Raw genomic sequence first — 14711 nt, forward strand, 5'->3', positions numbered from 1 at the left:
CAGGGCCCACAGATAACCAAGCACACGTTTCAGCCGAGTCCCATCCTCTGTCCCTTAACAGCTTGTGCAATGTCACGCATGCAGTATGAAATATGCAGTTAGATCAGAAGGCAGGTTTTACACTCACTCACATGTAGCCCACAGTGTCGAGAGCCACAGAATGGAACCAGGATAAACAGACTACAAACAAGGGGAATTAAAAATAGAAACCACCTAAACTATCTTGATGTTTAAGAATCACGTTCTAACAGAATACAGAACACTTCCAAGTTTGCAAAAGGGAATGGTCAGTCTTGATCACTTCTTAGAATAGGGCCACAGGCTCGCCACAGCCCTGGCTTCTGTTAGAACTACTTACTCCGATTGGTGTCTACTCCTCCATTCTGATTTGCATATAGATATGCTTCACAAAGACACTAACGAGAAAAAGGGTTCTAGATAGTACTATGTGCATATCCCACCAAGAGAAAATGGAAACATGGAAACATTAATAATAAAACAAGGACCATGGAGATGGGTCAGTGGGTAATAGAGCCCGATGTCACTCTGGGACCCACATGGTAGAAAGAAAGAGCTGATTCTCATAAGCTGTCTCTTGACCACCATACATGTGCTATGGCATATATTCACCAATGCACACGTAGACAAACACACACACACACACACACACACACACCTCTTTACAACACAAAAACCCAAGAGGCTGTGTGAGTCTGGCAGGAGCAAAGCTTAGCAGCAGAACGCTGTCTCCTCTCTGTGCACAGGGTCCTATATGATAGAAAAACAACTACAGTTTCTCAAATAATGAGCATTAGTATATTTCCATGTATGTACATTAACAAACAGCCACACAAAGGACCTGCAACCTCTCAGCAGCACTTATGAGAACCCAAATGTATTTTTTTACATTTGCATTAAAAGTCTTTTTCCTTCATGTATTCTGCTTGCACCACATTCACGCAGTGCCCAAAGTGACCAGAAGAGGGCACTGAATCCCTGCAACTGGAGTTACAGATGGTTCAGAGCTGTCAAGTGGATGGATGGTAGGAACCTAACCTGGGTCCTCTGTAGTGGCCAGTGCTTTTAACTATTGAGCCATCTCTCCAGTCCCAACCAAAACATCTTTTAAAAAAAATGTATTTACTATTGTTGTGTTTTGTGCAAGGACAACTGAGGTCAGAACTCAGGCCATCTGACTTGTACAGAGGCACCTCACTCTTCCACTGAAACATCTTTTGCTGGAAGCCTCAACTACAGAGGAATGTCTTCACCCAACTGATCTTTTGAAAATGTGCACAAAATGGGGTGTGAGGAGGCAAACAGAAACACATTTAGCTTCTACATACCTGCATGCACTTCAGTAATTCCAAGAAGGCATCGAAGCCTTGTAAGAACTTCTGCCTCAGCTCATCTGACCACTCTGTTGGTTTGCTAATCAATACATACCTACACAGACAGACAGCAGTGGCTGTGAACATGAAAGCACTGGCAGTTTACAAGCTGTAATTGGTTTGGAAATGAAGGAATACTCACTTGAGATCTAAGATCAGGCTCTGGACTCTCCTGAACTTGAAGGCTTGGAGGGCAGTGTAGCGTTCAAATTGGAATCTGCCCTGGGCATCTCTGTGTTTCAAATGGTCCATGAAGGCCTTAATGATAACAGTCATCAGGTTCTCTTCTGTGATGAGCATTCGAGCCTACAACAGGGTTTATCAGAAAGAGTCTGGTCATCGCCTCCCAGAGCCGGCACCACTAGTTAGCACCCAGACTTCAGACTTTCAACACGAACATCTCAGATAATTAGTGCACTACCAGACGTCTAAAGACTGATCTATGTTTTATGTAGATGGGCATTTGCCTACATGCGTGTATGTGCAGCCTGGGTATGTAGTGTCCACTAAGGCCAGCAGGAGGCCTGATGATGTAACGTCTCCTTAACAGAGGCATGTGTACACCTTTATCCAGTAAGTATGGGTGCTTGCTGCAGGGGGCACAGGTTTGTCAGACTTTCTAAATTCACAGGAAACTGCATTTCCTCTATTTATTTCACCACTTGACATGTCTGCTTTGCTGTCTATGTGCACAGAACTCTAGGAAATGAAAGGTGCTCTCGCGCCCGAGGTCTGCCATGGCAGCACAAACTGCTGAGTGGCTTTTGCACTGTTCCACAGCTGGTGCTTAGTCCTCCCTGCCTACAGTGCGTGTCCGTAACAAGACTCAGGATGCAGTGAATACTAAGTCTGGCCGTATGTACCCACATCTACCTCTTCCCCACCGAGAATACACCGTTATCACTGCCGTTCGGCTTGGACCTGATATGAACACTAACTTAGGGATTGCCCTTTGCACACACGGAGCAGTGCATGCCATCTGGCTCACTCTTGGTCTCCCGGCTTACTTTCCTATCATATTTACCAGGTTTGCACTGCTGTCATTTGCATTGTTTTTGGGTCTGTAATAGATGTCACAAATATCCACTACATAAAGTGGCAGAAAATACTTAGAATAACTTCCTGCAAGTGGAGCCACGGAGCAGGGGGCAGTCAAAGTTTTCATAACATCACCAAGCGTATATGAATATTCATGAGCGGGTCAGAGGACAGCTTCCTGTGTCAGAGGCCAGGCTGCAGGCTCTGTCATGTGGGTGCTGGGAATCAAACTTAGGGCCCCATGCTTCCAAATCAACCACTTTATCAGCTGAGCCACGTCCCTAGCTCTCTAAGTTGCTGGTCTTGGTTAGACTGCTCTGAAATGAAGGTGAGGTGACAAAGGTCCAACCGATGCACAACATTTGTACTTTTGCTAATATCTAGTGCTCATCATTGTTAGTCCAGGATGTGTTAAGAGTCACTAACAAGGCTTCTCACAAAACCTAGTCAGTATTCTTTTGCTCACAGTCACGTCTGAAATCACTCATGGGCTGCTGGGCAAGGACAAGGGCTCCCAGAGACAGAACCACACAGATAGAAGCTGCACAGTGAAGCCAGCAATGCTGCAACTGCCTTTCCTGGGCTCACTGTCCTGACAGGCCAAAGAGCTAAATTCTGTCTGTGTAGCGGTACAGTTAAGAGGCAGGGGATCGGGGGCTGGTGAGATGGCTCAGCGGTTAAGAGCACCACTGACTGCTTTTCTAAAGGTCCTGAGTTCAAATCTCAGCAACCACATAGTGACTCACAACCATCTGTAATGAGATCTGATGCCCTCTTCTGGTGTGTCTGAAGACAGTTATAGTGTACTCACATATATAAAATAAATAAATCTTAAAAAAAAAAAAAAGAGAGACAGGGGTCCAAGGTGGGCTTTAATCCCAGCATTCAGGAGGTAGAGGCAGGTGGTCAGCCTGGTCTACAAAGTGAGTTACAGGACAGCCAGGGCTACACAGAGAAACCCTGTCTTGAAAAGCTGAGCCCTGACTGCACGTTTCCTTTCTTCCTTCTTTTGACCTCCCATCTTTCTGGTGTGTGTGTGTGTGTGTGTGTGTGTGTGTGTCTGTCCTGGTATGTGGAGGCCAGCTGTCCTATTGTTCCCCACCTCATTCTTTTGAGACTGGTCTCTCACTGATTTTCATCCACCTTCCTCTGCTCCAGCCCCATCAAGTTGTCATTGCTGCACAGTAAGCACCCGCATCCTCAGTGCTACTCTGGGGTTGGCAGGGGTGTGTGTGGGGGAAACACTGCACTTGCCAGGCCAACTCTCTTAAGGCATTTTCTTTAAGCACCAGGATTCTAAACTTGAGCACCTGGATCATGACAACCCCAGGTCTAGACATGTCTGCCAGGACAGGGAGATACCGGAAACAAATACCTCCATCAAAGACTTGTTCAGACATTCAGTCATTTGCAGGTCAGAAACCTCAGAACCATCTTAAGCACCCCTCAATCCCAAGTCTCAGCCGTCACAGGAGCTCTCGTCCTTCAAGTCCCTCAGGCAGCTCCGTAAACCTGACTGAAGCATCCCACAAACTCCCTGCATCCCCGTGAACACCGGGGCTGTGTGTCTAGTCTTCTATGACTGCTCCTCAATCAATCAGTTAATTAACTAATTTCTGTGTGTGCACGGTGTGTGGACAAGGTGAGAGGACATCCTGTAGGAAGGAGGCCTTCCTTCTCCTTCCTCTCTGTGGGTCTCAGCAACGCGCTTGGGGTGAGGCTCAGCAGTAAGTGCCTTTGCTAGCTCACCCAGCCTTGCAGCATTCACTTCTAATTAAGTTCCCAGATCCACGTTCTTGTTTCTCTCCAATTTACTCCCTAACTTATAAAGAGCCTAATTCTTTTAAAATCATTCTACAAATGCAGGGCTGGAGCTACAGCCCAATGGTGGAATGAGCTTTCTTAGCATGCATGAGGTCCTGAGTTAGATCCTGGTATTGCAGAAACACATGCACACACATGCACACACATGCACACATACACAATAAATCAAAATACGGTGATTCAAGTGCCCGCTCATGGTCTTAAGATAAACACACAATTCTTTGATTTAGCCTCTAACAACATTCATTAATGAGCAATTACTGAAAGATACTCATTAGTAGAACAGCCCTTAACAAAAACAAATGAAAAACCTGTCTCTTCCTTCTTTTAAGTAGCGCATGCACTTGTCAGGAAACTAGTGCATACAAACCGTTCTCAAAGCTCGAGACTTTGCTCTGTGCTCCAGCTCTCCGGGTGCCCCGAGCGCTCCACGCTCCCCACAGGGCCCCTCCCACTGCAGACTCTGCACACATCTGCCTTCCTTCAGTCACCACATGAGGCATCTTCCTAAGAGAGGCTTCCAAACTCTGGGAAAGGCTAGATCGCCCTTATCCTCTCTCTAAGAAACCAAATTTAATGTATACTGGTGTTAGCCTGCATGGGTGTTGTACTACATTCAAATGCAGTACCTGTGGAGGTCAGGGGGCAACATCAGAGGGCCGTTTCAGCTGCCATGTGGTACTGGGAGCTGAATCCAGGTCCTCTGTCTGGGAGGATCAATTACTTGTCTGGGTCACTTCTGTTCTGCTTGCCATTTCACATTAAGAGACCATGCCTACTAAATGCTAAGAACTTTGTTCAACAAAGTCTGATTTTTAGTTCCCACACGTGAAAACCTTGATTTGGAAGCTTCAGGAGTGTGGTGGCTGGTTTATGTCAGCTTAACACGAGCTACAGTCATCTGAGAGGAGGGAGCCTCAATTGAGAAAACGCCTCCATTAGACAGCGCTGTCAGCAGGCCTGTAAAGCATTTTCTTAATTTGTGATTGATGGGGGAGGGCCCAGCCCAGTGTGGGTAGTGTCACCCTGGGCTGGTGGTACTGGGCTCTATAAGAAAGCAGGCTGAGCAAGGCAGTAACAGCACCCTGCATGGCCTCTGCATCAGCTCCTGCCTCCAGGTTGCTGCCCTGTGTGAGTTCCCGTCCTGACTTCCTTCACTGACAGAATACAGTGTGAACTCCCCCACCCCCACCCCCATATTGCTTTTAGTCATGGCATTTCAGCCCAGCAGTCACCCTGAGCAGGCCAGGGTTGGCCTGAGCAACAAGACAGACCAAGCAGTGACTCAGCTGCTTTCTGTAGCTGCTCTTTCCTTATGGTGGGGAGGGCTGAGGAGAAGATTCTTCAAGATCTACCGTGGCATTTGGCACATTATCCGGTTTGAATGCCAAGAATATATTTGATAAACCAACCAGCTGAATGTTATCAGCCCAAACCACCAGGGAACCCTATGGGAAAGTGAGCACTGATTTCAAATGGACCATCCTCCATGATTACCTTGACATTCAAAGGTAGGTTTGTAAGTTGGCCCTGTCTGACATCTGACTGCCTCCTAAAACAAGTGTCCCCTATCCAGGGACACACACACCGGTCTTACCTCTCTCATTCTGAAACCAAGAGTGTTCTCTAGTCTTTCAGTACTTACAAGTGAAGGAACTGTGAATATCTGAACCGAGAGGTCTGCGACTGAAAACTCTCTGTCGTGGTCATCTGTCACATAATCTCTCTGCAAACGCTCATAGTTCTAGTAAGAAGGCAAAAAGAGGCAAGGAGTGCCGGCTATGAGTTACAGAGGAGAGGCGAACACTACTCACCAGCGTCGGTGCGGTGAAGAACTGGACAGACAGAGCAGTCACCGACACTGCTCGCTCGTGATCATCCTCCATAAAATCCCTCTGCAACTGCCGGTAATTCTAAACAACAAGGGGGAGATTCACCTCTAATCCACAGCGACCACACGGTTAGGGAGGGTACTGAAAAGTCAGTGCTGGAGACGGAACGGAGGGCACTGAAGAACAATGGACACGCGAGGATCTCGCCACGGAGAGCTGCGTCAATAGGCTCTTCTGGAGCCCAAACAGGGAGTCAGAACTCCTAACACCTTGAGGCCAGTGTACACTGCGGTGGGACAGGGACACAGCAACATCATGCTGTCTGTTCTCAAACTAGGCTTGCGCTGCCTTGGAACACATATAAACATGTGACCCCATCAAGGTCATCATCAATAGATTTGGAAATGGAACACAAGCACAGATGTTCTGATAGGAAGAGCTCTCCACATGACAATCACCTGCTTCCTTGGCTAAGAGCTTCTACTAGGGGACCTACATAAAGTAAGTGCTTAGCAGCTGTGGGCCAACCGTGAGTCCACTCTGTCAACCGTCAGGATGCACCATCCCCATCCGGACCCACAGAGGTACCCGGCCTCTGAGAACTCTAACAGTAGGATGAGACTGGCACGTCATGGCACGGAGCTGTGTCTCCGTCACCTCAAGTCCCAGTCACCGCATTTTTATTTTTTGGTGGATGGGGAAGGGAGTCTACACCTTTATTAATAAAGGGTAAAAAGACTGTGAAGTTTCTTAGAATTCCAGCTGGATAGCGTGACAACTCAATGTTGAACACTAATATTTTTGGAGTTCATATACTAGAGTCACTCCCTATGTAACCAGTTTGTTTATCATCAAGACTGAGGGAAAGCCCTACTTACTTTAGCAAAACGAAGCGCAAACAGCTTCTTGTACTTGAGGTCCATGAGCAGGCTGCTCATGAACAACTGGTGATACACACTCCTAGCCCCTGCGGGGAAGAACAGCACAGCGTGTGAGACAGGCCACGGGCCCAGCGTCATAGCATTGTGTGTCTCAGACCTCAGAGCAAACTCTCTCCACTTTGTCCACAACATAACGTTTGTAATTCATCCCCCTCTAAAAAAAAAAAAAAAAGATTTGCCTTTAATTATCTACGTCTGTCTATGTATGCAGGTGTGTCCAGGAGATGATGGAGATCATGAAACTGGCCTCGGCAGGCAGTGTGAGCCACCTGATGTGTATGTTGGGAACAGAACTTGGGTCCTCTGCTAGAGCCGTGTGCTCTCAACCTCAGAGCCATCTCTCCCACCCTGCAACATTTTTTACAAATAAAATGCATGCAGAGTTAATTCTCCTCCCCTTTGTTCTGAAGGAGAAAATTCTGTAGGGGAGGTCTATGATCTAGAGTAAATAACCTTTATGCTTTATCACAAAATCATATTTAGAGTTAGGGAAGGCTGCACGTGCCTGTATTCCCAGCACTCAGAGATGAAGGCAGGGGGAGGACTGAGAGTTCTACAGCAGCTAGGCTCTCGGCCTGTAAAAGCTGCTCGCTCTAGGTCGTACATCTCTAGGCTGTATGTAAAGGTTGTTTACTCTAGGTGGTACACCCTCCCTACAAATGTTTTCCCAAAAGTAGGGTTAGAGTGCTAATGTCTGTGTGTGTTTGCTAAAGGCTGAGTGTATTTGCTATGACTGAATCTAGCTTTGCAATTGTAATTTTGAAAAGCATAAACATATTTATTAACAATATTTTCAAGTTAAAAGAAACATTGATCCCTCAGCCCTTAGAAGCAATAAACAAGTTACCTTTCCATAATTTGGAATCATTAAGCATCAGTCTGTCGACCAGAGAAGAGTTTTCGCCACCTGGACCTTCTTGTAATCCAACCTGACACAAAATCCTGCGAAGGCCATCTTTGAACAGAAGGAAGAACAGTCATGAAACAGAAACCAAAAGATTCAAATGCTAATGGCAGATGACTTTAAGGGGCTCCTGTTGGAGCTCCACATGATATCGTAGTGGTGAAAATGAGAAAGGAGCACACTAGCTATTTTATTTTTATAAAAATGGAGAAAAAAATTAGAAATCTCAAATTACAAACATCTCTTGTTTTAGGAGGTCAGAGTTCATGTCTGTCAGAATGGCAATGGTCTCTTCTGTTTTAATGAGCTTAGTTAAAGAAAAAGAATCCCCAATGCCGAGAGAACGCTGTTCTCTAGGCATTGCTGACAGAAGCAGCTGTAGTCAAATTAGCCACGAACACCATCCTGTTTAAGGAAGCCATGACACAACACCGCTACCGAGGAACCCATGGCCCCTGTGCTATAATGTGCATCAATGGGGGTTAGTAGTACTACGTAAAGTATTTCCCATCAAACTGAAAGCCACTACATTATAGTAACATTATAATGTCTTGCCTACCTAGCCCTAATTCACCCAACTTGCATTTTTTGACTTTGGGTATGAGGTTCATAATTGTAGTATATTACAACTGTCTCTTTGTCAATCGAGAAAAGATAAATCTAAACCCAAGCCAACACAAACTGTATGTTCCAAGTACACATTTTCAGAGATGCAAAAGTATTAGTTTTGTACAAAAGCTGTAGGAGGCCAAACATTGAAATTATTTAAATGAATTTTATTTAAATTGCATTACCACTGGGCTCTAATTATGGCAGCATTTTGCAGCTTGGCTTAGGAAATGCTCGACAGGATGTGTCACTGAGAATAGTTCTTTTTGTCAAGGTATTTAGATATGGCCTCAACATATTAAACCTACCTGAGTATCCAATAACACTTCCCAGCCACGACAGAGCTTTCAAACCAAAATTCTGATGAGCAGCCACGGAGGAGTGCATAACCTGAACTTTGAGCGGCTTGGTCTGTCTGCTGGTGTTCCTCTTAAAGGCAACAGGGGGGAGAGGAGACTGACTTAAAACAGCTGTTTAAGAGGCAGAAAGACGTCAGTATTCTTTGTACAACCACAAAGCACTTTTTTTTTTTTTAATTTACTGATTCAGGTTACGATCTAGACAAATCTAAAGATTCAGAGACAACAGTGAGAGAGCCCACCTTGTGAGTCACCATAGCCTCTGGCCATGCATTTGAAAACCCAGAGTGACACTCATAAAAAGCTTAAATGCTCAAGTAACCTTGCTTTCTGCCTTAGATTTCTTAAAAGACTTACATTATTTACTTACAAAGTCCAGATCGCTGCCCAGATGTGTGTCAACTTTAAAAACCATGCTAACATACATATAACCATACAACATAAAACTTACCATCATCTCAACTATTCCTAAGAACACGGTCACCCAGCTGTACAAGCCATATTTCAGGATGCACCCTCCCCCTGAACTCAGAGCTCCTCCCACTTCTGCCTCTTGCTGGGATTGAAGGTGGGCGCCACTGTACTCAGCTAGAGAATTTGGTCTTTTAAGGTTTTACTTTGTAATTCATGTGTATGGGTGTCTGCATACCGCATGTACCCAGGGCCCGTGGAGGCCAGAAGAGAGCATCAGAGGCCCTGGGCTGACTGGTGTTACAGACGGTTGTTAGCTGTCCTGTGAGTCCTGGGATTTGCATCTGGATCTTCTACAAGAACAGCCAGTGTTCTTAAGCCCTGAGCCATCTTACCGTAGATTTAGCTCCAAGAATGCTTCATTTTGAAAGCTAAGACCTTATGACCACTGATGATGGGCTTGCCCCTCCCACTCCCCTAGCCACCATCACTCTACTCCTCTGTCCCTCATTCAAGTATTCACCCACGGCTTGCTCATTCCACTGTGCACAGGGTAGCATCGCACAATGGCCTTCACCTTTAAATGTAGAGTCACAGCCCATTGTAAAGTGTGCTACATTTTGTCTGTTCACCTGTCAACAGGCACTGGGTTCTGTAAATTTCTCTTTTACCTGAATACCTAGAAGCAAAACTACTGGCTCATATGGTAATTCTATTTTTAATTTCTAGAGAAATTGTCACATAGCTTTCTGCAGTGGCTCCTGTCCCTATATGTGCCCATCAGCACCCAAAAGGGTTTCAATTTCCCTACCCCCTGTTGACTCTATTTTTCTGGATAGAAGTTATTCCAGAAAGTGAGGCAGCTGATCTCCTCAGTTAGCGTGTGTTCCGTGTCTCCACGCTCTTATTGGCTATGTCTCTCTGTTAGAGAAATGTCTACTGGGCCCAGCAGCACTTCGTGAACATACAACTTCCCTTCCTTTTATGCCTTGTCTGGGTTCTCTCTTTACCCCATCCCCATAACCTACTTTTAACATGTATGGCTTTCTGTGTATGCACACATCACATACATCTGTGTTAGAAATGGATTTTCCAAATCTGCCATCTGTCTTTTGCCTTTAGGTATGAATATTTTGTTAGGTAGAAATGTGATGTTGCTAAAAATGTATTTCCTTTTTTTTCTGACTCCTGGAGGTCTAGTCTTAGCAAAGATATGTCTGTCCTGGAGTCACCTGAATTTTTCACAAGACTAAGTATATTTGGACTCTTCTGTATCAACCAATATACCTGGCCACTCTTATGCAAACACCACCAGAGATCACAAACACTAATGCCAAGGATCTGCAGGCATGCAAGGAGAAATGAGGAGCAACTGTTAGCATGCATTTACATACAGGTCAAAAATCAAGGACATAGCAACATCTCTAGAGTTTTTGTTTGAAATATGGGAACTTCATGAATCTGCATTGGCTGCGCTAATCTGCTCTGCACTGCTCTACATGCAAGAAGCACTGCCTGCTACCAGAGAATACGATCTCAAGAAAACAAACAAAACCAGAAATCCTAAAGCAAGCGGAAGAGAGTAAGACAGAAGTCTCTCTCCATAGGTGCTCACCACCTTACTTCTTACTACATACTGAAGACATGGGACAACACATAAAACTCTTTTTAGAAAAGAACAGTTGCATAAATGCAGTTACATGAAATAAATTATAATAAACCTAAGCTAACCTCAGCACTTGGAAGAGGCAGGTGGACCTCTGACTTCAAGGCCAACCTGTTCTACTGAGTGAGTTCCAGGACAGCTAGGGCTACACAGAGGGACCCTGTCTTGACCCCCCCACAGCCAAATACATAGTAAACCTAAATGTGGGGAAGATTTTTCTTTTAAAAAACAAAATACTAAATGCTACTAGATACTGAATATACCTTGTCATAGTATGGCAAAAGTGTTTTTCTTGGATTTCAATATTGTTCATAAAGGCAAGATTAGTTCCTAAAAGTCCGTGTAGAGCCCTTAGAACTAAAAGCAATCCGCAGTTGAGAGCACTTGCTGCTCTTGCAGAGGCCCAAGCTTGGTGCCAAGCACCTATGTGACAGTTCACAGTAGCCCAGGATTCCAGCTCCAGAGCATCTACTGTCGTCTTCTGATCTCCTCAGGTACCAGCGTGTGACACAGATACAAACATGGAGGCAACACACACACACACACACACACACACACACACACTAAACCTAAAAATAATTAACAACAAAGCAAAAAGTCAGGACCATGGAGGTAGCTTGGGGGTCAAGTGCAAAGAGTCTTGTAAGATTTCTCTGAGGAGATGGGAAGACAGAGACATACGTCTTTGCTAAGTATCCACTGTCCCATTAGCAATCTTACAGAGCTTTGAAAGAACTAGAGTAACTGATGTCAAGAAACATGAGCAGGAAATACAGCTCACGTGATACTGGATGTATGAAGGCAAATGTCTTAATAAATGCTGAACATAGAGTAAGTCTTAAGGTAATAAAAAACAACTGACATGTTTCTAAATCACTTACCACAATGACTGTCTTTGCTTGATCACAGTACTGGAAATCTCCATATCGGACAGACCTACGCCCCTGGAAAGACATTTAAAACTAACTGTAAAAGCATTGTACTTAGTGTGACTGGCTTGCAGACCAGGAAACATGCTTGAGCACAGAACAGACTGAGTCAGTTAGTCCTTAATATTTTAACATCCATCCTAGTCATTAATGAAAAACTAAAATTGTTTTTTAATGCTCTCTTTAATGCTTAAACTACCAGTGTGTGTGTGTGTGTGTGTGTGTGTGTGTTTTACTCTGACGACAGGTCAGTTATTCTCGATTTCTGTAATGACCATTCTCACAGCCCAGCATTTTTAATCACTGAACAGAATTAGGGCAATTGCATATTCTTTTTAATGTTCTGCCTGGTAACTTCTTAGTTCTAGCAATATATATTTGGGCCAATATTCAAATGAAATAAAAAAAATTAGCCTAGAAATATATACTTTTAACTACTTTTTCTAGGCCAGCTTATCTGTACAAAGTTCAATTTCTTCAATCCCAGCCATTGGGAGGTAGAAACATGCAAATCTCTGTAAGTTCGAGGCCAGTATGGTCAGCACAGCAAGTTCTGACCAGCCCGGATTATGCAGAGAGACCCCCATATCAAAAAATGTTGTATTTCTTACGACATATGACTTACATCTCGATCAACTGTAGTTGCAAAGCCAATGGCTTCCTTCTGTGTACAGTTCACAGCTTTCTGGAGCGTATAAATGACTTGCTCATAGGTGTGAACCTCATCATTAAACAGCATGCAGTAGTAGGTATCACTCTTCTCTCTGGGGAGAAAACATCAATGCCATCAATGCAGTGGAAAGAGTGGGCGTGTCATCTGGAGGAGCTGGAGGGAAGGAGACCAGCTTAAGTGCAGGCCAGAGGGCTCGGCTGATGCAGGCTGCTAGCCAGACAGTAACGGGCGGCAAACATTACCAAAGAAGTCCATCAGAGTGCTCTGTATTGGTAGCCCTGGGCAATTAAATGAAAATAAAGTCAAACCAAACCAAACCAGACGCCGGGCCGTGATGGCACATGCCTTTAATCCCAGCACTTAGGAAGCAGAGACAGGCAGATCTGTGAGTTCAAGGCTAGTATGGACTATAGAGGGAGTTCTGGGACAGCTAGGGCTACAAAGAGAGCCCCTCCCCGCCCAACCACACACACACAGGAAAGGGAGGGAGAGATGGAGGGATGAAGGGAAAGAGGGAGGGAGGGAGGGAGGGAGGGACAAAAGGGAGAAAGCCATCTGTTTCTCAGGCGTTCAACTGGGATCTCTGAGCTGAACGGACAGACTCAATTTCATGAATACAGTAATTGTCAACACTTCCAAAATAGTGCACAACAACTTGTCCTATTAAAAACACTTTACCCTGGGCTGGTGAGATGGCTCAGTGGATAAGAGCACCCGACTGCTCTTCTGAAGGTCAGGAGTTCAAATCCCAGCAACCACATGGTGGCTCACAACCATCCTTAACAAAATCTGACTCCCTCTCCTCGAGTGTCTGAGGACAGCTACAGTGTACATACATATAATAAATAAATAAATCTTTAAAAAAAAACAAAAACAAACAAACAAAAAAAAACCACTTTACCCTGCTGGGTGGTGGTGGTAGCACGCGCCTCAGATCCCAGGATTCAGGAGGCAGAGGCAGAGGTAGATGCAGAGGCAGAGGCAGGTGGGCTAGGCTGGTCTATAGCGTGAGTTCTAGGATAGTCAGGCTTACACAGAGAAAGTCTGTTACAAAAACAAACAACAAAAAAGAAAGAAAAAAAAAGCTATTCAACACTTTACCCACAATCCCAATTATCTAGAACACACTGAAAAAACAGAGCAGTCAACCTCTGGTGACTGACGTCTAATTAATCTAGTGACCTCCTAGTGTCCAATCTCCATCCTCTCCAGGCCACAATCACCCTCAGCTATGAACTGAGGTCCAACAAGCAGGGGGTGACTTTTCAGAAAAGAAAAGGCTGTGTGAGGCGAGCATGTAGCCAGGGCAAGCAGCCAGTCCTTTAACACAGCTGTGGCTGAATTCAACTGTCTGATCACAAGATTATGACCTCAATCGTCTAAATAAAAATGGCGGATGTACAGGAAAATAGCACAGTGTTGAATAAAATTTAAAATTAGAAGCAAAATGTCTAAAGTTGCATTTAAGCCTTTCATAACCCCCCTAAATTCACTTACATATAGAAGAGCTCATGCCCTAACCCCTTTCCAGTTTTATTAGTGGGCACGGTGGAGCGCCTTTAACCCCAGCACTTGGGAGGTGGAGGAAAGCACATCTCTCCAGTCTGAGCCAGCCTGGTTACAAAGGATGGAGAGGTGAGGGTGCATGTGAATTCTTCCTAGGGACCAAATTCAAGCTGTCAGGTTTGCTGGCAAGGACTTTACCTGCTGAGCCATCTTGCTAGTCCTACATAGTTTAACACTGTTACAAACCAATCAACTTAGGAAAACCTTCATCAATTAATCATACAAACTGCAAAACTCTAATACCAAACTTAAGATTCTGCTAAAAATCTAACCAATTTTTTTTTAAAGTCCTAGGACAGTAAGGAGGGAAGCACAGTTGCCATCGTCTGACAACCCAAGTTCGATCCCCAGGACCTACTTGTAGCTAGAACTGCCTCCTGTAGGCTTCCCTCTGACCTCCATTCATATGCCAGTGTCAATTCTCCCTCCTTCCCATATGCAAATAAATGAATGAAAAAAATGTAATAAGCCGGGCGTGGTGGTGCATGCCTTTAATCCCAGCACTCGGGAGGCAGAGGCAGGCGGATTTCTGAGTTCAAGGCCAGCCTGGTCTACAAAGTGAGTTCCA

The 14711-nt window shown here is 44.9% G+C and overlaps 1 protein-coding gene across 3 annotated transcripts in view; it reads right to left on the reverse strand.

The window, feature by feature from the left end:
* The window catches only part of Ubr2 (ubiquitin protein ligase E3 component n-recognin 2), an 83107-nt gene that overhangs the window by 46284 nt on the left and 22112 nt on the right, over nucleotides 1–14711 (reverse strand). For 2 of the 3 annotated variants that reach the window (XM_021185716.2, XM_029471655.1), the window contains exons 6-13: nucleotides 12530–12668; nucleotides 11857–11919; nucleotides 8848–8968; nucleotides 7874–7981; nucleotides 6964–7052; nucleotides 5899–5997; nucleotides 1534–1697; nucleotides 1347–1446 (exon numbers count right to left, since the gene is read on the reverse strand). In XM_021185716.2, coding sequence (XP_021041375.1) covers nucleotides 1347–1446; nucleotides 1534–1697; nucleotides 5899–5997; nucleotides 6964–7052; nucleotides 7874–7981; nucleotides 8848–8968; nucleotides 11857–11919; nucleotides 12530–12668 — 883 coding nt within the window. Of the gene's footprint in view, nucleotides 1–1346; nucleotides 1447–1533; nucleotides 1698–5898; nucleotides 5998–6067; nucleotides 6167–6963; nucleotides 7053–7873; nucleotides 7982–8847; nucleotides 8969–11856; nucleotides 11920–12529; nucleotides 12669–14711 lie in introns of all 3 variants that reach the window. The other variant, XM_021185715.2, reaches the window with a different exon arrangement.

Source organism: Mus caroli, chromosome 17 (assembly GCF_900094665.2).
Source record: "Mus caroli chromosome 17, CAROLI_EIJ_v1.1, whole genome shotgun sequence".
Lineage (NCBI taxonomy): Eukaryota > Metazoa > Chordata > Mammalia > Rodentia > Muridae > Mus > Mus caroli.